This window comes from Chenopodium album, chromosome 21 (assembly GCF_948465745.1).
Source record: "Chenopodium album chromosome 21, dcCheAlbu1.1, whole genome shotgun sequence".
In the NCBI taxonomy this organism is placed as follows: Eukaryota; Viridiplantae; Streptophyta; class Magnoliopsida; order Caryophyllales; family Amaranthaceae; genus Chenopodium; species Chenopodium album.
The window spans coordinates 12,899,574-12,922,580 of NC_137854.1; the positions used below are offsets into that span (position 1 = coordinate 12,899,574).

At 35.3% G+C, this 23,007-nt stretch overlaps 4 protein-coding genes across 6 annotated transcripts; 1 reads left to right on the forward strand and 3 right to left on the reverse strand.

Moving 5' to 3' along the window:
* Positions 1 to 279: 279 nt before the first annotated feature.
* LOC145602051 (uncharacterized) lies at positions 280 to 5,038 on the reverse strand. Of its 2 annotated transcripts, XM_081658183.1 has the most exons (5): positions 4,565 to 5,038; positions 3,559 to 3,652; positions 1,683 to 1,720; positions 1,463 to 1,598; positions 280 to 873 (listed from the first exon to the last, which is right to left on the reverse strand). In XM_081658183.1, exons 1-5 carry the CDS (start codon positions 4,919 to 4,921, stop codon positions 446 to 448), a joined length of 1,053 nt encoding a protein of 350 aa, XP_081514309.1. In that variant the 5' UTR covers positions 4,922 to 5,038; the 3' UTR covers positions 280 to 445. The 2 variants fall into 2 exon arrangements, with proteins under 2 accessions (XP_081514309.1, XP_081514310.1); XM_081658184.1 differs by lacking the exons at positions 1,683 to 1,720; positions 3,559 to 3,652.
* Positions 5,039 to 5,265: 227 nt separating this feature from the next.
* Positions 5,266 to 6,294, reverse strand: LOC145600433 (uncharacterized). Its single transcript, XM_081656330.1, has one exon. It carries the CDS (start codon positions 6,292 to 6,294, stop codon positions 5,266 to 5,268), a length of 1,029 nt encoding a protein of 342 aa, XP_081512456.1.
* A 7,103-nt stretch (positions 6,295 to 13,397) lies between these two features.
* LOC145602001 (uncharacterized) lies at positions 13,398 to 17,691 on the reverse strand. Of its 2 annotated transcripts, none has more exons than XM_081658110.1 (5): positions 17,245 to 17,691; positions 16,822 to 16,915; positions 14,854 to 14,891; positions 14,634 to 14,769; positions 13,398 to 14,000 (listed from the first exon to the last, which is right to left on the reverse strand). In XM_081658110.1, the coding sequence occupies exons 1-5, from the start codon at positions 17,596 to 17,598 to the stop codon at positions 13,573 to 13,575; spliced, it is 1,050 nt and encodes a 349-aa protein (XP_081514236.1). In that variant the 5' UTR covers positions 17,599 to 17,691; the 3' UTR covers positions 13,398 to 13,572. The 2 variants fall into 2 exon arrangements, with proteins under 2 accessions (XP_081514236.1, XP_081514237.1); XM_081658111.1 differs by having other exon boundaries at positions 13,772 to 13,972.
* Positions 17,692 to 19,284: 1,593 nt separating this feature from the next.
* On the forward strand, positions 19,285 to 21,633 carry LOC145602934 (homologous-pairing protein 2 homolog). The gene is made up of 6 exons (XM_081659076.1): positions 19,285 to 19,509; positions 19,715 to 19,740; positions 20,646 to 20,913; positions 21,063 to 21,133; positions 21,262 to 21,450; positions 21,535 to 21,633. The coding sequence occupies exons 1-6, from the start codon at positions 19,482 to 19,484 to the stop codon at positions 21,631 to 21,633; spliced, it is 681 nt and encodes a 226-aa protein (XP_081515202.1). The 5' UTR covers positions 19,285 to 19,481.
* The last annotated feature ends 1,374 nt before the right edge of the window (positions 21,634 to 23,007 follow it).

The following is a 23,007-nucleotide window of genomic DNA, read 5'->3' on the forward strand; positions in this document are numbered from 1 at the left end:
CTTAATATCACTGAGAATGATCTTACAAATCCTATACCTTCAAATAATATGAATAATGAATTAGTTATTGATCATGATAACTGATTTTCAAGCATTACATATCCGATCATTCAATGATCTTCATACTTGAGTTTCTAAAACCTTGGTGGTATGCCAGTTTGTCCCACATGGCGCTCGTGAAAGGAAAAGGTTAGGGCATAGCATCTTCACATATCATATGTAGGAATGCACCAAGAAGTCTTCCATCAATCTCTCAATAATGTTTTACAGTCAGTGTGAGGCTACAGAGGAACCAGAGGGAGGTTACCAACAAAAAAAAAAATTGAAACGTTTTATTAACGATTCTCAAGGATCATTGATTAATTATTACATCGGAGTTCACTAAAAATGTATAGAGGAAAACTCAAGGATCTAAACCCTCATCTTGAGTTAATCTCCTAAGCAATCATTCAAGCAGCTCTTCAATTACCTCTTCTTTCAGACAAAGAAGATAAGCAAGCAAGCCAACTACTGGTATGTATCTAGCGTATTTTACAAACGTAAGTCTGTCTTCAACAACATTTAGTAGGTTTCCACCGATCAACCAAGGCTGGAAGATCGTATAAAGAACAATATCCGAGCTAAAAGCATAAGCGAGCCTATCAGATCCCACATAGCTCAAAAAGAAATTCAACCTGTCATTTACACTTCCAAAATCACCATCCATTCTTCCAAATAGAGCCCACGGAATGGAAATTGCACACACAGCCCCACCAATCAAACCAACTACTGGAGCACCTTTGATCATCAGAGTACCCAGTTGAGAGGGCTTTCTTGGGTAGTCACTTGCATCAGCTCCATTTAGTCTGATAGCCATGTAGGGTATCATGAATGCTATGAACCGAAAATAACAGGTAAGTCAACAACTCTTGCGTAAAATATACTCCGTATATCTATATATAAAAAAGCATAGCCACAGAAAAATACAAATCCTATAATATATCACAATTAAAAGATGTTTAAACCAGCAAATAAAGATGACTGAATTATACAAGTATAACTTAATGTAAGAAAACTGGAGAAGCAACTTTACAGTAACATTATCAGGGTGCCTATAGCTATCAGGATATTAAATGTAAGGATAAATTCTAGGGTAAATAACCAAGACATATTCTCCAATTGTTGGAAAGGATGCAAACTACATGGAACAAAGATGAATTGCGAGGATATAACTAAGAGGAAGTTAAGCCTTCATTATTTCTCAACATGAAACATTTTTTAAATGTGGGTTGGTGTTTACATGTCATACTATGATTACATTTCCAAGGTGAGCGATTTTGTTATATTGCTCTAGATTTTCTAATTTACTATTTATGAATACTCTTTCAAAGTTTAACTTCTGACTACCATTAAACAAGAAGAATTTTATTCAAATTCACCAGAACAGCAGAGCAGAATCAGGCAAGATATCAGTAGAGCTTACTGTTTGTCAGGAACATCTGAATGCCCCATAACGCATCCAGGGATCCCTTGTATCTACCATTCTTAAAATCAGTGTATAGTAGAGGAGCAAACATGAAGGTCCATGCCACAACAAAGTTGCAGAGCCCTTCAGACACCTAAATTGAAATCAGAATTTTCAATCAGAGTCGGCAATTAAGATATTGAATGCTTTGGTCTTGAACTTCAGTCACACTACTTACTGGGTGAAGAACTGGGGCTTCTATTGTATGAATACCAACTACTCTGTCAGAAACACACACTATACTGATTAGTACTAGAGCTCTGGTATCTCACAAGGTTAACAGAAGACAAAGCAGAGTATAGGCCCATTACCAGTCTATGCAAAAGAGGATAAAGGTGGGCATATATTGAAAAATGCAAAAAAGTTATATGATGACATCACAAATTAACATAATTTATGCTTTAATCATAGTGACAGACTGACAGTCATTTTATGCTTATGTCATAGCAGCAGAACAATGCTTCATGCCATGAAAGTATAAAACTTCTAGTATATCATAAATTCAAAATGCCACAGGCCCACAGGTGTAAACAACCATATGAAATCAGTAATTGTGTACAGATGGAATGTTAGTGAGAGGTCGATTTTGTTGATGTATACAGTCAGCCCTAATGATAGCAATTTGGCCTATGAACCTCATTCTCTCATAAGCCATAGTGTGTAAGATGACAATTACATCCTCCTTTTCATAATGACTAGCCCTACGGCCCTACCTGGCTACTTGCATCCATGCGCTTCATATTCGCTGGAGTTCACTCTCATATAGCTATCCCCTCCTCGTGTCAATCCCATGAGTTTATTCTTCATTCTCTCAACAGAAAAGGAGCAAAAATTGACATCAGTTGTAAAACTCCCAGAACAAAAATTACCTAGCCACTTTGCCAATAATATTTGAAATACTGAGTGCAGGTCTGCTTAGTATTCATGTGCTCCAAAGAAGGCTCATAGGCGAGAATCTCCTCAACTTGATAATTTCTCCATTGTAGGGTTGCATGTGAATGACCTGATAACTTAGGAAATGGTGCTGAATTTAGGTGTCAAATTAAACATGGGCTTACTTATAATAAACCAAACTAGTTGTGTAGGCACACCACAACAAAAGGGAATTGTTGAGTGGAAATAAAGAGTATGTCTTAGAATCTATGATTGGTGCTGTGTTTGTAGTAATATAGTACAATCGTATAATCTCAAGTTAAAAACAACCTAAGTTACTTATTGATGTTATGGTAAGTAGTGAATTTGAGTATAATAAAATGATAACCCAATGAAGATGAAGGATTCCCGACGCCTTAAAGACTCCGGGAAGCTAAGTTGGTGATATAAACAAATAATAATCTCTTGCAGCTCTTCACTAGCAATGCAACAACATAATTCTGAAGTAGCAATGTAGCTAAACCAAACACATATTTAGGACTTCTATGCACTTATTGGTAGGCTTGTTATGGTTCCAAATCAACTCATATGACCTCGGGAAACACCCAACACATTCACTTCAATTTTGGAACTTCTAAAATTGCCGAAAGCGTGGATGCCTTCAGTTTTGGACAAATTTTGTCTGACCCAAAAAGGAAACATACTAGGGTGCTCATATTGGCCCCACAACACCCTGGGAGCCCATTTAGGTGGTTGGAACCGTTTGTTTACAACTTACGATTCCCTTCATTAATTCAAGGCCACCACTAGACTTTATATGAGACTGTGTAGTAATCATATATGGTTCCAATAAACATCATTTGACCCTGGGATACATATCCCCTACATTATATGACCTCAACCAACATATTATTGTTATCGTTATTTTTCCTCTCTCACCCAGCAACCAACCAGCCCTAACTCTTTGAATCTAAGAGCCAATTAGTCATGCACAAGTTACACATCCCGCTTGGTTTGAAGTTAGTCATAACTAATATCTTGTTGTTATAGAGGGTAAAAATTTGTTATGACCGGTCTTGTCTTAGAAGACTGGTAAAATAGCTTAAGATGCAGGCAATCATATTATTATGGTAGTATATATACACTTACTAAGAATATAAGACCATCAAAGTGATACTTACCAGCATTTGTTATAGGCAAGATAAAGAAGAAATTCAAAGAAAGGCCCACAAGATCATTGATAGTGTCAGAACTGATAGCCCATACAGGATCACCCTGTCATATGTGCAAGTTAATTTTTTTTATGAGAGGTCAAACTTGCATAGCACAATGCTAGTAATTGTCAATAATTCTATTTGAGACAATACAAACAATAAAGTTCAATATATAAGATCACAAGGCAATAGAACATATAAGAACATGAAAACATCAAATATAGAGCAGGAAATTCTCCATCTCCTTTTCTCGCAGGATGGGTTGAGGGGTGGGGTGGGGAAGGTGTCACAGTGAGAGAGAGTTTGTGGCATGATTAACTTTCCATGGATTATGAGTGCAAATAGATTAAAATCATTTAATTGAATGCATCCCGTCCCCGCACCCCGCTCCTCTAATTCAGCCCATTCATATGTTAAAGAAGATGAAGATAACATGAATGACCTTTCCTTATCAAGAGACTACATTGCTACAGTTCCAAAGCAGATGAAAGCAACTGTGTAGGTTGTCAGTTTGAAGAGATCATATATTTGTGAGAATCTATAGATTATGAAGACAGGAAGGTATCATCTCTTGCATGTATCTTGTGTTTTCCTAATGAGATACAAAAGAGTAAAATACCAGATTGACAATAACTCGATGTTGCTTAAATTGCTAGAGATGTATACAAATTCTCATTACTACAAATGCATAATAGTCAAAACTATGAGGATCATATAAAATGTCAGTAGTTCTCCATAAAAAAAATTCTATTGAAATTTCTATTTATTCGAAAATTATTAGGTTTGAAAAATTTACCTAAATTCCAAATACTTTGCAAACAAAAGCATCACAGTTCAAGACAACATAATTCCAATGAATTTATACCTTATGCTACATTCCATCAAAGCAAAAAAAAAAAAAAAAAACAAAATATCAAATATGGCAGAAAATTAGGGAAAAATTGAAGAACATATAGGAATAGAGCATACTAACAGGAGCTAAAGGAAGCAAAAAGAGCCAAACAACGTAGACCCCTTCCATAACCCACAATACTGCTTGTGTTAATCTTCTACGAAAAGATTCAGCTTCAGATTCATCTTCAACCTCAACATCAACTAACCCAGAACTCTTTCTATTCGACGAGCTTCGAGTTGCAGAACAAGGAATTGTGAGTTGACAATGGCGATTTGGCGGGAAATTAAGGGTAGTTTTTTGGGGAATTTTGAGTGGAAGATGATGATGATGAGAGAGAGAAAAGCGTCGAGAAATGGAAGGTTTAGGAGGTGGTTGGGAGGTGTGGAGTAGGAGAGCTCTAAGTGGAGTGACTGTTGACGACGCCATTGTTGTCATCTTCAAGGTACTGCTGAAAGTTGTGATGAAGAAGAGAGAGAATGGTTATTGGTTTGGTTCCTAACTTCCTTTGTTTCAAGGAACGTGCAAATCCAAGGTTAGTCGACTTCTTGGTTTCCAAGCACTTTTGGGGTTCTCTTAGACTCTACCAACATTGTGCTCTAACCGACACTTTTACCGTTGATAGTTTGGTATTGATTTTAATGTTGATGATATACCAACAACAACCACGCTAGTTGATTTTCTTTTTCGATACCAACAAGCTCCTGATGGGTATTTCTTTTTATACCAACGAACCTTTATATTTTTTTTTTTTTTTTTGAAAACACGGTGCGAGCATTTCATTAAAGTAGATCAATTTCCGCCAAAGTAAGCAAGCTTTGGGGAAAAGGACCAAGAGAAACAAATTCGTTACAATCTCTAGTCTCCCATCTTGCAACATTATGGGCTAGAGTATTACCCGCACGCCTAATATGAGACAAGGAAAACGAAACAAAACTAGACGCTAACATATTAATATCATCAAATAGCAGAAAAACAGGGGAAAAACCAACAGATTTCGACAGAATTCCCTTCATCACAGATTCAGCATCACTCTCAAGGTGTACCCTTGTGAATCCCAGCCTCCTACCTAACAGTAGCCCAAAGCGACAAGCTGCAGCCTCTGCCACATCAATCTCCCACCCTGCACTCTCAGCACGCACAGCAGCAGCAAGAAGCATCCCTTGATCATTCCTCAACACAACCCCCAGCCTTGTGACAGCACCTAAATGGGCATCGCAATTAATTTTCACCACACCATCAGTTGGACAGCTCCAACTGCTAGGGGATCTGCACACCAGGGGGGTAGCATTGCCGACTTTCACACCATACTCATTGCTTTCCCTCACTAAGTTCACCCACCCTTTAGCCACCTCCACAGCGTTAAAAGTAGCTTGCTCGAATATAGTCATGTTTCTGCAGTGCCATGAGGCCCAAGCTAGCGCAGCCATAGTAATAATTTCCTCTTTCGAGACCTTTGAAGCTAACCACAATAACCTCTCACCAAAACTGCTCGTAGGAGCAGCACCAATGCAGTCAACGAAGGGGCTTGCAGCCCATATTTCTTTTGCTACAACACATTCAAAGGTGGCGTGGATTATCGACTCCTCATGGGCATCACAAATGGAACACTTCTTCTCTTGGGTAATGTGGCGAAAAAAGAGTCTTTCTTTTACAGCTAGGAAACCTTTGCTTGCTCTCCATAGGAAGTGCTGCAATTTTGGAGGACACCTTAAGGACCAAATCAGACGCCAAATATCGTTCACAGTCGAATTATGTTCCATATTATGCTCCCTCTTGCTTAACCAATACCCCGACTTCACACTATACATAATACTATTTATATATTAATATCAATTAATGTTCACTTGTTTCTTGATTAATGACTTTTAACGTAACTAGTTATCACAACTCTACTACTTATACATCAAAATAAATTATTTTAATAGTTTAACAGCCCACCATGCTTCGCAATAATAATTCTTTAACTAGAGAGTTTTGACCAATACCTAACTTAGTCGACTATGGAACCTCCGGCATTCTGAGCTTCCAACTTTACCAAGGTAGCTAACCCCAACCCTGTCTTCCTTAGATCAGGCACACCACATATCTAATTCGTTTCCTACCTTAGACCGTGATCTCTAATCAAACAATTCTTACTATATTTATGATGGAATTTCATAAATAGAAAGATAACTCATTTGATATATAAGGTTCAAGGGGATAATGTTCCCTTCTTGAACGAAACTTTTATTTAATTTGAAAACATTACAACACTCATATATTACAACGAACGCAAAACCTGAAAGCTTAAACAGACATAAGTTGAACTAGAGCTTTCTCAACTTTAAGAGAGATGGAGAACCAATCTATCTCTTAAGGTGAGTATTTTTCTCTAGAGGACTCTCTAATGTTTTCAGAGGAATTCCCTAGCTAACTCTTCTAACTTTGCCTTTACTACTTGGCCTAAGTCCCTTTATATAGGGAAGCAAAGCTACATAGGATTCTTATCCTGACTCAGCAAGCAATTATACACCATTGCTTTTTACAAAGATACTGTAAGACAGAAAAATTAACAAAACGTGGCTACAGTGAAAGTTTCTTGAATTATTGCTGGTGTGGGCTCAAGCATTCATAATCTCATCCATCATCATATCTTGTAGGCTCCCATCACTATTTTTGTTGTCTTCATAATGGACATACATACATAGGATTCTCTTCTTTTATGCCAAGGTCTATAACACACTTGGCTGCATATGATTCATCCCATGTCATAAAAGCTTCAAACAGATATTCATGGCCTTAAAATGACAGAAACTTTCCACTTTCCACATCTTCTAAATATTTGTAGATAGACTCAGTATTATTGATGCCATCTACTAAATACTCTCTCATCTCGTTTGGTGCCACAATTGTTGTATTACCAACATGAAATATAACAGGAGGATTATTCTTTCTTTGTATAAAATTGTTGAGATATTGTGAAATATGAAAATTTCCATCGCTCTTGCTTCAGTAGGATTTCTAACAGTTTTTTTTGAGGAATTGGTATGGGATCTTGACAATACCTCATTTTCCCAAACATTATTAAGTAATGCGGTGGACTTACTTTTCCTTCTTTAACTTCGATATTATCACATTGCACCCTTGCTCCTAGCTGAAAGTCTTCTTTTTTGTCATCACAACATTTCCGAACCTTGTTTTATGCGTACTGTTGGAACTTTGTAAGTCTTGGAAAGACCGAGTCATTAGGAGTAGGGAATTCATGGAAATCATGTACCATTCCATAATCCCAAGCTTTGTAATGTATACTTATGAATGGAGCTTCCTGGTTAAGAGGATATGGGTAGATTCGTAATGATGCAACTTTAGAGTTTTTGGGAAACTCTATTCTTTCTCCCCATAGATATCAAAGATCAAAGAATTTACTGGACTTTGTCACCACAACTCGTACCATATTCTAAAATCATTATCTCTTATTTTGTTCAATACTATATTTCGTAAATCAGGAATGAGCTGAAATAACATAATTGTTACTTTGAACATTAATAACCATTGGACTGCCCAATGGCAACCCTTGATTAAACCATCTCATGAACGTTGTTTTGTTGATATGATCAAGCCTTGCATTAAGGCCCAACTGGAGGGTGAAACCCGCTCCATTGCTTTTTCCGTTTCATCAATGAGAGTTTTCCTCTCTACATCCATCTTTTGAAGTTGGTATGCAGGATGTTTTTGTATTGTCTTGAGCTTCTTCGACGACATTAGCTAATTCTCTGGTCAAGATGTCTGCCAGAGAATTCTTTGTTCCCTGTATATGTTCAACAGTAAAAGAAAATTGGTTAAGCCATAACTGCCAACGCACGAGTCTCCCTTGCGCTTGCATATTAGACAAATTCTTTTTAACAAAACCTAGTATGCCTTTGCAATCTGTTCTTATCAAGAAATGATTAAGGGTTAAGAAGATTAAGAACTTCTCGATCCCTCTAATTATTGCGAGGATTTTCTTTTGCATTGTAGGATAATTTAACTCAGCTTTGTTAAAACTTCCACTACTGTATCTGCAGAGTTTTTCTCCATCTTTGATTTTTAGCACGACACTCTAGTGCTTATTACTAGCATTTGTTTCAAGAATTAAATCATCTTCACTAATAGGAAGTGTTAGTATAGGAAGATCTTTACACATAGGTTTTAAATCTTGAACAATTTTGGAATCACTTTCCTTCCAGTTCCAAGTTATTTCTTTTTTTGAGATTTTGTTGTAATGGTTTTCTTAATAGAGCAAGATTTTCTATGAAATTAGAAGCATAGATTAAACATCCAAGAATTCTTTCAAGTTGTTCTCTATCTACAAATTTATCAGGGAATTTTTCAATTTTTTCTAGGATATGTTTTTGCAATATTATTTGTCCTGCCTTAATTAATCTCTAATCCTAGAAACTCAATTTCCTGTTTAACATATACACATTTATCTCTTCCAAGGATTATACCATGTTCATCACATTTTTGAGTTACAGTTTTAAGATCATTCTTATGCTGCTCTAAGTCTTTTGAAAAGATTAAAATATCATCTATGTAAACCAGACAACAATGATTAAGTTCTATAACAATATTATCCATTCTTCTATGAAATATTTGTGTAGCATTTTTTAACCCAAAAGGCATTACTAACCATTCATAATGCCCTTGAGGAGCATCAAATGCAGTTAATGGAATACTTTCTTCTTCCATTTAATTTGTCAATAACCACTCTTACAATCTATTTTGGAAAACCATGTGGCTCCTTGTATTCTACTCCCTCCGTCCCAAAAAGAACGACCCATTTGGGTTGATTACGTGGGTATTAAGAAGTTAAGTAAAAAGAAGTAAAAGTATATTGGAAAGATAAATTTACATGGGGTTTGTAAAAAAATAGAGAGAGAAAGTAATAAAATAACATGGAAAATCAAATTTTTATATGGGGAAGCTAATTTTGCACAAATATTGTAGCAAATTGGTTGGTGTTTAAATGCAAATGGATCATTCTTTTTGGGACAAAATTTTGGCCAAATGGGTCGTTCTTTTTGGGACGGAGGGAGTATTAAATAACACGGTTTTATTAGGAATGTAATAGCCATCAAAAACAGTATTGTCATTTAACTGTTTGTAATTAATGACCAATTGACCATTCTAGCTTTACCTCTTTTTTCTTCTGCATGGTTTCTCACCATGACCGCTGGACTATTATGAGGACTTTTTTCATTCCTAATTAAATTCTTATTTAACAATTCTTTTATTCGTTCATCAAATTCTAATTAATATATCTTGGTAGGTATAAACCATTTGTCTTACCCTAATAATCTTATTAGGATTTGTTAGAGTTATCTTAGCAAATGCCTTATCCTTTTCCCAATGTTCTAATGAATTTGTTGAATATAATTTTTCACATAATTATTCTTGCTGTTTATTAATCGGATCTATTAATGATAAATCACACTCAGAATTTCTAAGTGCAACTTCTCGTTGTGTAGGTGTAAGCCTATCACCACGCTGGCTGTGCGTAAATTCCATAGTTTGATGAGTATAAGCTTTTGTTATTTTCTGTATAGGTCGTGATCCATTATGCATTTTCACTCCTCCTGTTAATAGCTTGATAGCTAAACACTTTGACGCAAATAAATCTTCTAAGCTCACATAATATCTAGTAGGGGTGAAAGTTCGGTATTCGGTTTGGATTTTGACCCAAACCGAATCCAAACTGAAAAAATTCGGTTTTGAATTTTACGAACCGAAACCGAACAAAATTACATCTGAAACCGAACCAATCCAAACCAAAATTCAAAAGTCTATTGAAAAATTTATTAAAAACCAAAAAAAAAACAGCCAAATTCATAAATAATAAATCTACAAAAATATAGAAACAAAAAACAGCCAAATTCATAAATAATAGATCTACAAAAATTTAGAAACAAAAAAACTTCCAAATTCATAAATAACTGATCTACAAAAATATAGAAAAAAGAAAAAGTAATACAACTATGATAATTCATAAATTATATGGATTACAAATTTACAACACTAAATACTACAATTTCGGATTTTCGGTGAGAAATCATGCAAAAACATAGTTGTTCTTCCCAATCGACCGTAGTCCATATAAATTCCCAATTTCCTCTTCGTTCTTAAGAAGTTACTATAATTAATTCCTTAAGAAAAATAAAAAAATAAAACCAAAAATTTCCTCCTTCAAAATTGGGTATGAATTTCAGAATACAAAAAATTAAATTTGAGAATTTGAGGATGAGAAATACTAGAGGAGAGACGAAGGAGAGAGAAGGGAGGCATGAAGGAGATCAGAGAGGACGGAAGCGTGAACTCGTGAAGGACTGAGAGGAGAGAGAAGAGAGGATAGAGAGAGGAGGGAGGCGTGAAAGACTGAGAGAGTGAGAGGAGGGAGGCGTGAAATGTGAAAGATAGATGGGCATTAGGGTTTTTATTTTATTATATATGAAAAGGTATGGGCCTATGTATAATGGGCTAATATTTCGATTCTGAATTCGGTTTTCGGTTTTTCAAATCCCAACACCGAATCTAAACCGATATATTTCGGTTTCAGTTTTTCAAACTGATTATAACCGAAAACCGAAAAAAATCGAACCGAATTGCTTATTCGGTTTGGTTTGGTATTTATCCAATTTACTTTCACCCCTAATATCTAGGTTCACATATATAGCTTACCGTTCCTTGACTTAAATTACATGTGATACCGCTAATTATTTGGTCATAAAACTCTTTATGTCTAATATCACAAATAAAACTTAAGCATTTAACATCCTTGCCAAAATCTTGTAAAGGAGTTATGTATACTTGTACTGCACCAATACAAATATAGCTATAATTTCCTTTTTCTTTATGTTTTTTTTAATACTTTTCCAGTTTATGATATTAATTTCGGCTGCCTTTTGTTCACAATCTTCGATTACTATACTTCCATCCATTTCTTCACATACATATTTGGTTCTTGTTTTAAAGAAAGAAGTTTTAAATATTTTATCCTTAGTAATCTGGGGAAAATTCCAGCTTTCTTTGTTTATCTGATTCAGGTCATTATCTTCAAATGAATATTCAGCTCTTTTAGTTGACCTATAGTCATTTTGCTTTTATCCTCATCATTGTCATATGATTCCGAATTTTCTAATTCTTCTCCTTCCATCATATTATTTATTTCTTCATAATTTTCGTCTTCAAACTCACTATCTTCAAGTTCTTCATTATACTCATTTTCTTCCTCTATTACCTCTACTATTCCTTTATTATTACTTAAAGCTCGCTAATTCTAAAGCCTCGTCTTCTGGTATTTCGATGTAGTCCCAACTACCTAAGGCTTCTATTAATTTATGATTAGCTTTCTTACATTCATTATCATAATGTCCTAATTCTCCACAAGACCAACACTTGCATGTTTTTTTTTTCTCAGAACAATATGTTGCCTTTCTGAAAAATCTACTTGGTTTTCTATATTTGTGTTTATAATACTTCTTCTTATATGCTTCTCCTCTTAATCTGTCAAATTTATTTTTCTTATAATTCCTTCTCTTATTATAGTTTTTTCTTTCACGTCAATAGTTAGTTGGGAAATCTCAATAAGTGAGGAATTGTCTCTTCATTTGTTGAGTTCCTGCATTTTTTAAAAAAAGCAATTTTGTTTCCTAAGGCATCCCTAGCTAAGAATTTCTCTCTCCATTCTTGATATTTTTCACTAATCTCCTCATTAAGAAGACTCGGTAATTTATCGTAGAACATTCCAAGATTTGTTTCGTTTTCACCAATTTTATAATAATATGTCTCAAACTCCATAATGTAACTCTCAACATATTTCATATTACAGATGGACAAATTACTTAATTTTCTTTGATATTCCATTCGTTTTTCATTAGGATCAGCTCTAGGACCAATAAATTCTAATTCAATGTATTGACATAATTGTCTATACATTCGAGTAGGAGATTCACTAGCTCTTAATGTAGTTTTAACTTCTTCTTCTATTCCATCATACCAATCCTCTACATAGCCATAGAAACTATGTTCGATATAATTTAAGAAATTTTCAGAAGTCCATTAAGTGTTTAAATTGAGTACACTACTCATACTCTTTTTCCACTGATCAAAAACTTCTTGTCTATCTCTCACACCATCTAATTTAAGCTTATAACCAGTTTGACTTATAGTTTCAAGAGTCATTTCTTCTTGTTTGGGTATTTGGTTAGGCATAACCTTGACACTAAACCGGGTAGTCTTCCCTGGTAAGTATCTTGGTTGTGTGCAACTTCCTTCTCCTTGGTACCTAGGTCTTTGGATAACATTGTTTACATTAACGTTTTCATAAATAATTTCTTCTCCCACATCATTATTATCCATATGATAGTAGTGTTTTCCCCTTTTATGTTAGAACTTATTTTTTTTTTTTACTATCTGGATGCCATGCTAAGAGAAGGCAAAACCAACTAAAATTGCCAAACTTCTATCAGGTGCACAAAGTGAAGGCTTTTGAAATGTGTAGTGGAAAGATGGTTCACCAATTATTTTGAGGATGGCACATCAAATTTAGTAAGCTTTGAGAGCGGAGAAAGGTGATGGGGAAGGGAGAAGAGGAAAAGCAAAAGAGAGAAGGTAGCAGTGTGGTGAGGAAGGGGAGGATGGGTGTTTCCCCTGCTTCTTTGTTGTTGCAGGAGAAATGTAGGAAAGCCTTATGATGCATCAAATATATATAGATGTGAAATCGCTTTTACAGATGTAGAATATATCTAGGAAAAATCCAGGGATAGTGTTACACTCGCATAGTTTGTTTTTTCTTGTTCGTATATGCAACTTTGCACCAAGAAGTCTTCCATCAATCTCTCAATACTGTTTTATAGTCAGTGTGACTGAGTGAGTCTACAGAGGAACCAGAGGGAGGTTACCAAAAAAAATTGAAACGTATTATTAGCAATGCTCAAGGATCATGAATATCGTATCATTGATTAATTATTTCATCGGAGTTCACTACAAATGTATAGAGGAAAACTCAAGAATCTATCATTCACCTATCTTTTCTTACATTAACTCTTATCTTGAGTTATTCTCCTAATCAATCATTCAAGCAGCTCTTCAAGTACCTCTCTTTTCAGACAAAGAAGATAAGCAAGCAAGCCAACTACTGGTATGTATCTAGTGTATTTTACAAACATAAGTCTGTCTTCCGCAACATTTGGTAGGTTTTCACCAATCAACCAAGGCTGAAAGATCGTATACAGTATAATATCCCAGATAAAAGCATAAGCGAGCCTCTCAGATCCCAGATAGCTCAACAAGAAATTCCACCTTTCATTTAAACTTCCAAAATCACCATCCATTCTTCCATATAGAGCCCACAGAATGGATATTGCACACACAACCCCACCAATCAAACCAACTACTGGAGCACCTTTGATCGTCACAGTACCCAGTTGAGAGGGCTTTCTTGGGTAGTCACTTGCATCAGCTCCATTTTGTCTGATAGCCATGTAGGGTATCAAGAATGCTAAGAACAAAAAATAACAATGATACTCAACAACTCTTGCGTAAAATATATACTCCGTATATCAATATCTAGAAGCATAGTCACAGAAAAATACGAATCCTATAATGTATCACAATTAAAAGATGTTTAAACCAGCAAATCAAGATGACTGATTTATACCAGTATAACTTAATGTAAGAAAACTGGAGAAGCAACTTTACAGTAACTTCATCAGAGTGCCTATAGCTATCAGGAATTCAGGATATTAAAGGTAAGGACAAATTCTAGGGTAAATAACCAAGTCACATTTTCCAATTGTTGGAAAGGAAGCAAACTACATGCAACAAAGATGAATTACGAGGATAAAACTGAGAGGAATTACGAGGAACTAAGCCTTCATTAATCATCAACATGAAGAAACATTTTTAAAATCTGGGTTGATATTTACATGCCACACAATGTTTATATTTCCAAGGTGAGCGATTATGTTATATTGCTCTAGATTTTCTAATGCACTATTTATGAATACTCTTTCAAACTTTTACTTATGACTACCATTACATAAAATGAATTTTATTCAATTTCATCAGAACAGCAGAGCAGAATCAGGCAAGATTTTCCAGACTAAGCAAAAGAGTCATCAGTAGAACTTACTGTTTGTCAGGAACATCTGAAGGCCCCATAACGCATCCAGGGATCCCTTGTATCTACTATTTTTAAAATCAGTGTATAGTAGAGGAGCAAACATGAAGGTCCATGCCACAACAAAGTTGAACAGCCCTTCAGACATCTAAATGGAAATCAGAATTCTCACTCAGAGTAGGCAATTAAGATATTGAATGCATTGGTCTTGAACTTCAGTCACACTACTTACTGGGTGAAGAACTGGGGCTTCTATAGCATGAATACCAACTACTCTGTCAGAAACACACACAATACGACGAATGATTAGTACTAGAGCTCTGGTACCTCACAAGGTTAACAGAAGACAAAGCAGAGTATAATTACCTGCCTATGCAAAAGAGGATAAAGGTGGGCATATATTAAAAAATGCAGATATGTTATATCATAATTTATGCTTTAATCATATAGGGACAGAGATTTTATGCTTCTATCATAGACAGCAGAACAATGCTTCATGCTATGGAAGTATACAACTTCTAGTATATCATAAATTCAAAATGCCGCAGGTGTAACTGACCATATGAAATCAGTAATTGTCTACAGATGTTATGTTAGTGAGAGCTCTACTTTGTTGATGTATACAGTCACAGCCCTAATGATAGCAACTGGCCTATGAGGCTATGAACCTCATTCCGTTGTAACTTGTAAGTCATAATGTGTAAGATGATAATTACATCTTCCTTTTCATAATGACTAGACCTACCTGGCTACTTGCATCCATGTGCTTCAAATTCGCCAGAGTTCACTCTCATACAGCTATCCCACCCCCCCCCCCCCCCTCTCGTGTCAATCCCATGAGTTTATTCTTCATTCCCTCAACAACAGAAAAGGAGCAAAAATTGCCATCAGTTGTTAACTCCCAGAACAAAAATCACCTAGCCATTTTGCCGATAATAATGAAGATGGAGGTATTCATGTGCTCCAAAGAAGGCTCAAGTGTGCTTTTGCCTTGGCTAGAAGGTTCAATGTGCTTTTGCCTTGCTAAGAGTGATTCTCAATCCTAAAACATAATAAAGGCGGGAATCTCCTCAACTTGATAATTTCTCCATTATTATGGTTGCACGTGAATGATGAGATGATTTAGGAAATGGTGCTGAATTTAGATATCAAATTAAACATGGGCTTCCTTATAAATGTTATAATAAACCAAACTAGTTGTGTAGGCACACCACAACAAAATGGGATTGTTGAGTGAAAATAAAGAGGATATCTTGGAATCTATGATTGGTGTTGAGTAACAAAACAACATTGATAAAGTAATATAATATTAATGTTAAAAACAACCAATGTTGACGTTATGGTAAGTAGTGAATTTGAGTATAATTAATTGATAACCCAAGGAAGATGAAAGATTCCTGACACCTTAAAGACTTTAGGATCCCAAGTTGTTGATATAAACAAACAATCATCTCTTGCAGCTCTTCACTAGCAGTTCAACATAATTCTGAAGTAGCCACATAGCTAAATCAAACTCATTTTCAAGACTTTTATACACTTATTGGTAGGCTTGTTATGGTTCCAATCCAGCTCATGTGACCCCGGGGAACACCCAACACACTCACTTCAGTTTTGGGAAAAATTCCTGAAATTGGCCAGAAAACGTGGATTATAGCCTTTAGCTTTTGACAATTTTTGACTTGTCTGGACTTTTAAAAAAAACATGCCAGGGTGCTCACATTGACCCCACAACACCTTGGAAGCCCATTTGGGTGGTTGGAATTGTTCGTTTACAACTTATGATTAAATTCATTAACTCAAGGCCACCACGGGACTTTATATGGGACCGAATAGTGATCATATATGGATCCAAATATCATTGACCCTGGGATGCATTCCCTACATTATATGACCTCAACCCACACATTATTGTTATTGTTATTTTTCCTCTTTCTCACCCAGCAATCAACCCACTCTCCCTCTCTCTGAATCTAATAAAAGCCAAGTAGTCATGCACAAGCTACACATCCTGCTTGGCTCCAAGTTGGTCATAACTCATAAGCCATAACTAGGATCTTGTTCTAATAGCAGGTATAAATTTTGTTTTGATCAGTCTTGTCAAAAAAAGACTGATAAAATAGCTTATGATGCAGGCAATCATATTATTATGGTAGTATATTTACACTTACCAAGTATATAAGACCATCAAAGTGATACTTACCAGCATTTGTTATAGGCAAGATAAAGAAGAAATTCAAAGAAAGGCCCACAAGATCATTGATAGTGTCAGAACTGATAGCCCATACAGGATCACCCTGTCATATGTGCAAGTTAATTTTTTTTATGAGAGGTCAAACTTGCATAGCACAATGCTAGTAATTGTCAATAATTCTATTTGAGACAATACAAACAAATCAACAATTAAGTACAATATATGAATTGTCAATTTCTATTGATTTTTTATTTTTAGAAAATTGTTAGGTTTGATAAATCATTCACATATAAACAATGAAAATCCAAATACAATGCAACCAACAGCATCACAATTCACAACAACATTATTCCAATTAATATATACCTTATCAAATATGGCAGAAAATTAGGGCAAAATTGAAGAGCATTAAAAGGAAGAGAGCATACTAACAGGAGCAATAGGAAGCAAAAAGAGCCAAACAATGTAGACCCCTTCCATAACCCACAACACTGCTTGTGTTAATTTTCTACGAAAAGATTCAGCTTCAGATTCATCTTCAACACCAACTAACCCAGAATTCTTTCTATTCGACGAGCTTCGAGTTGCAGAACAAGGAATTGTGAGTTGACAATGGCGATTTGGCGCAAAATTAAGGGTAGTTTTTTGGGGGATTTTGAGTGGAAAATGATGATGTTTATGAGAGAGGGAAAAGCGTCGAGAAATGGAAGGTTTAGGAGGTGGTTGGGAAGTCTGAAAGAGAAGTGCTCGAAGTGGAGTGACTGTTGACGACGCCATTGTTGTCATCTTCAAGGTAGTGCTGGAAGTTGTGAGAAAGAAGAGAGAGAATGGTTATTGGTTTGGTTTCTGTGTTTCATGGCAACGTGGCGCCAAATTGATCAGAGATTAGTTTCACGGGGTAATTCAAAGGACGGGGTATCCAGTTATCCGTGAAAACGGTAATACTCCATATTCTCTGTAATTTACTAAATTAAGTTATATTGAGTTAAATTAAACAGAATTGAACTGAACTAAAATGAATATTTCATAAAAGAAAGAAATTAGAGATTGAACTGAACTAGAATTAAGAGGCCCTAATAGTTGCGGGACGATAACTAAGGGCCTGATCACTTCAACTTAATTTCAATTCAGTTCAGTTCAGTTTAACTCCAATCAATTCAGTTCAGTTCAGTTCCTAATTTCCTCCTCTCATAAAAATATTAATTTCAACTCAGTTCAGTTCAGCTCCAATCAGTTCATTTCAGTAAATGAACAGACCCTAAGATTAGAGAATTAGCCAAAAAATAAATTATTTGTAATTTCAGTAAAGTATCAAGTCGTGTTGTTTGGGTGTTTACAGAGCCATATAGGTGAATGATGAGAATCGATCTTAGAATCCCTTATAATCGGGAAAAAAACTTTAACTACTTGAGCTATCTTGCACTCTTTGTGTTTGGTTATTTACTGTATCATGTGTATGAAAGTCGAAATAGAGCATAACATCTAAATAAAATGAACAAAAGTGAGAAATACACACCAAAGCGTAGGGTATTATGAACTATATACTCAATAACTATTACAACTTCAAATGAGAATCCTATCGTCTATATGGAGACTATATGTGTCGTCGTTGACAAAGTTTTAGCACAATTCTACGGTGAAATTTCCATCAGTATATGTGCATTGACAGCATCGTGCATATTAATTTTATTAGGTTAATTAAGCGAGAGATAGCTAGTAATTAGATGGTTTAGTAAGAGATGAAATTAATTAAAAGAAATTAGAGATTTATTAAGGCCCTGTTCTCTTACGTTGAAATTCAGTTCAGCTCAACTCTTAATTTCCTTCTCTTATAAAATATTCGTTTCAGTTCAGCTCAACTCCTAATTTCCTTCTCTTATAAAATATTCAGTTCAGTTCAGTTCAGTCAATGAGAATAGACCCTAAGTGAATTAGACGCATTAGGTTGTATTCAACAAAAAAAACTCCAAAATCAAATTCTTTTGTTTTGCCAAAATGTTAAAAATCGGGTTTTTGGCCATGTTTGATAAATGGCTTTTTGGTTAGCTTTTGACTTTTGGCGTTTTTATGTGGTCAAAAAGCCAAAAAATGTGATTGGTAATTGGCTTTTTAGCCAGTGAAAAAGCTAGCTTTTAAGCCAAAATGAAAAAGCTGTTTTGAGTATTTTTTTTTATTGGCTTTTGGCTTGTTGGCCCACAAATTATCTAATAAACAGCCAACAACCAACAATTAATTTACCACACACTTTTATAAACAGCTAGCTTAAACCGCCAATTTCAAAAGTCATTATAAACAGCCAAACATACTAGCTGGTCAAACAAGCCAAGTAAACCAGCCAACAACCACTTGCCAAACAAGGTCTTTGTTTGCCAAAAAAAACTTTTTTTGTTTTTTTCACAAAAAAAATGCATTTAAAATACTCCATTTCCACTCTTGAGTCTTGACCCCTAAATCGTACGCGGCAAGCTACAATCTAACAAACCTTGCACCATTTTGAACATATTACACTTAAAACGACGACGTATTAGGAAAACGCAACACTGCTGAAAGCCTGAAACACCCTCTCTACTGCTCCTCTCATAGTTGATTTTTCCCGCGCAACATCTGCAACACAACTTGAGACTCCACAACTTCACTCCGCCTTTCTTTCATATTTTATCTTCTTCACCATGGCCCCCAAACCCGACAGCGCCGAAGGTTTTTCTCTCTCCTTCACTCATTGTCACCTTCAATCACTCCAATTTCCTGTTTTTTTTTTTAGGTTTATTCTTCTGAATTTCTGATTATCCTCTCATTTTGCTGAATTCCTATTATTTTCTCTTTATTTCACCATTTTATGAATTTTTCTGTGTTAATTTCTCTAACATTTGTTGAATTTTTTTGGTGGATGTAATTTGTTCAGGTATAGTACTCAACTTCGTCAACGAGGTAATCTACTTTCCTTAAACCCTTGTTTTTATTTTGCAGATTTTGTGGCAAAATATTTGATAGTTATGTTCGTTAATTTGTTTAGTTTCAGATTATTGTAATTGAAATTGTATACAACATTTATGAACTTGTAATTTTAGACCTGAAATTGTTTGAGAATTGATTGATTTTTCTGATAAATAAGTATAGCTAAAACAAAGTACCTTATTTTAGGGTAGGATGTTTTAGCTGAACTTTAAAATCAGGACCATTTTCTGCATTTTGATTTATTTTTTAAAATTTGTTTTTAAAGAATTTTATAGTCAAAAGTTGCAATATGAAATGATATTTTATGAAATTGATTTTTGATTGTATGATTCGTGATCATTATTTTGAAGTTTTTGTGCTAATTTATCTCTGAGGAATCTGTGAAAAGGATTGTAGAACTTTTAGTTATAAAGAGTTTGACAATACTTGCAGCAACTATTCTATTATTTCATATCCCTACTAGTTTTTGCATGTTTGTAAATCTAAGGGCGAGAACTGGCTATATTTGCGGGATTTAAGTGTCATTTACTTGGCTATCATGTTGTGTCTGGTATTTTGAGAGTTTGCAGAAATGTAAGGTTGGAGTGAAGAACAATAAGTTGACAAGATTTTAATGAGCTTAGGTTAACAACCTGATAAAGACCTGAAATTGCACTTTCATGTCTGTTATTAGACATGTTATCTGATGATTAAGCGGAAAATAAACAAATGAAATAGAAGTCAATTGAAATATTATGACACTTCGGGGCTTTTCCATAACTAGCAAAATGTTTATTTTAAATATTTTAGTTCAGATTCATGAATTTGTCAGCCACTGCCCACTTGGCAGGCTATACTTGTTTGTCTTAATCTGTATTATGTTTGCTGTTCTTGTCCAGCAAAATAGGCCGTTAAATGCACAGAATGCTGCTGATGCATTGCAAAAGTTCAATCTCAAAAAGACTGCAGTTCAAAAAGCTCTTGATTCACTCTCTGATAGTGGAAAGATTGCATTTAAAGAGTATGGCAAGCAGAAGATCTACATTGCACGTCAAGACCAGTTTGAGATTCCAAACAGTGAAGAGCTTAATCAGATGAAGGAACAGAATGCCAAATTACAGGAACAAATTAACGAGCAGAAGAAAGCAGTTAGTGAGGTCGAGGGAGGTATGCTAAAATTTTTGATAAACCACATGGTTCTTACTCATCCTTTCATTTATCTATTAAAGAGAAAAGAAAATTGAAGTAGAATTTTGGATGCAATGCTAGTGATCTGCACTGGCTTTAACTTGATCTCCTTATAATTTTGTTTTCAGAAATCAAATCCTTACAGTCAAATTTGACGCTAGAAGATATGCAAGCCAAGCTGGGAAGACTTAAGACAGAGGTATATTGCATAATTTTCAGGAAGATAGTTTTATTTTACTTTTAACTTGCTTTTTTTCAACAAATAGCTGAACTTGGGAGAACTTTGAAGTCTGAACTTGATAAATTTTCTGTTGACATCTCAACTAGGTTGAGGAAATGGAGGATAAGTTGACTAAATTGCGTGGAGGAGTCACCCTTGTGAAACCAGAGGACAGGAAGGCTATTGAAGATCTGTATGTGAATGCAATTAGTCATTGGAGAAAGCGCAAAAGGATGTTCAAAGACATATGGGATACAATAACTGAAAATTTACCGAGAGATCTAAAAGAGCTGAAGGTCTTTTTCTTCCTTACTTCTATAGTTCTATAGGCTATCAAAAATATTCACCTTCACTGATTCAACTCCTTCCATTTATTTCAGGAGGAACTCGGCATTGAATATGATGAGGATGCTGGTCAGAGTTTGCAGTCTTTCTGTAATTTGATGCCACAAAGCAAAAAGCGGGGAAGAGGTCAGTAAAATTCATGCTGCAGCCAATGCTGAAGTTTTTACTAGTAGCTTGTGACAAAGTTCATGGTATATATTTGTGCCTTTGGGAAGTATTGCACCAGAATAGATTGTTCAGGTACGCTGGATGCAGCTTGTTCCTCATCAGTAAGTTTTACTAGAACTATAATTCGTAGTTGTAAAAGCATTTCCACTTATTAGTGTTTATCAGCTAATATATGCTTGATATCTATAGAGTTCTTTTTCAGTTGTACCAAATTGATCAGCTTCTCATAGCTGATTTCATTATCAAATTATGTACAGTGTCTTCAACATAACTTAAGTATACTGGATTACTGGTTACCTACCCAAGAAACTATATATCTGAACTTGCTTGCATTATTTAGTGAAAAAAAAGATTATCTTAATGATGAGCATTTCTGTACTAATGTATAATGTCTGGAAAGTGGAAATGTTGACTGGCTATCCATTCACAAGTGGAATTACTTCTCAGTTTAGTCATTGTTTCTGCACTTGATGCAATAGATTTAGAATAGTGGCTAGTTCTGGGACATTGATCGGATGGTAATGGACTGCTTTGAAGCTTACTCGAGCTCAGTAAACAAAATTCTTTTCCAGATTTGCAAAATTAAGGCTACATTAAGTTAATAAAATAATAAATACATGTACTATTGCCTCTATATACGTTCTGCAGAGTAGCAATGAAAAAAAGGAGACCAAAAAAACAAAAAAAAACTCAAGACATTCCTCCGGCTATCTAGAGATAACTTCAACAGCATTTTAGGTATCAATGCTATCTTCTGGTCCTCACAGAAACAGGCCTTTTCACTGTATTCAATCTCTGCGAATTCTTCACAGCCATCCCTGCAGAAATGTGTTCCTCGCTATCTTTCCAGGAATTAGCTTGAATATTAGTAGCTGTTTGTTTAGGAGAATAGTAAGGCAGCTTGGTTTCTCCTTTTTCCTGTTCATCTTTGTTTCTAACTGAATAGGCCTCACTCTTAACTACATCTTCATTCATAGCCTCATCGAACTTTTGGTTCTTCTCTGCTATACCTGAAGAAATGCTTCTCGGATCTACTTGCTTGATGTTAATCATCTGGTCGCTTTGACAGATTTCCTCTTCGTCAGAATTGAGGCTGTATTTGTCGAATGGATAAACCTCTTCATGCCGTAAAACAGAGTCTTCAAGTTCCCGTGAATTATTTTTCTGACTATTAACAGTTCTTGATTTTACTTCACTATTTGAATCCATGACTTGCTTTCTTTGTTTATTACCTGGATTATTGAGATCATCTGGTGGTCCCCTAGAACTAGACCTAGAGAGATCCACAGCAGCTCTTGCTGCAGAAGCCGCATACGCTGCTGACATGAAAGCTTCTTGGG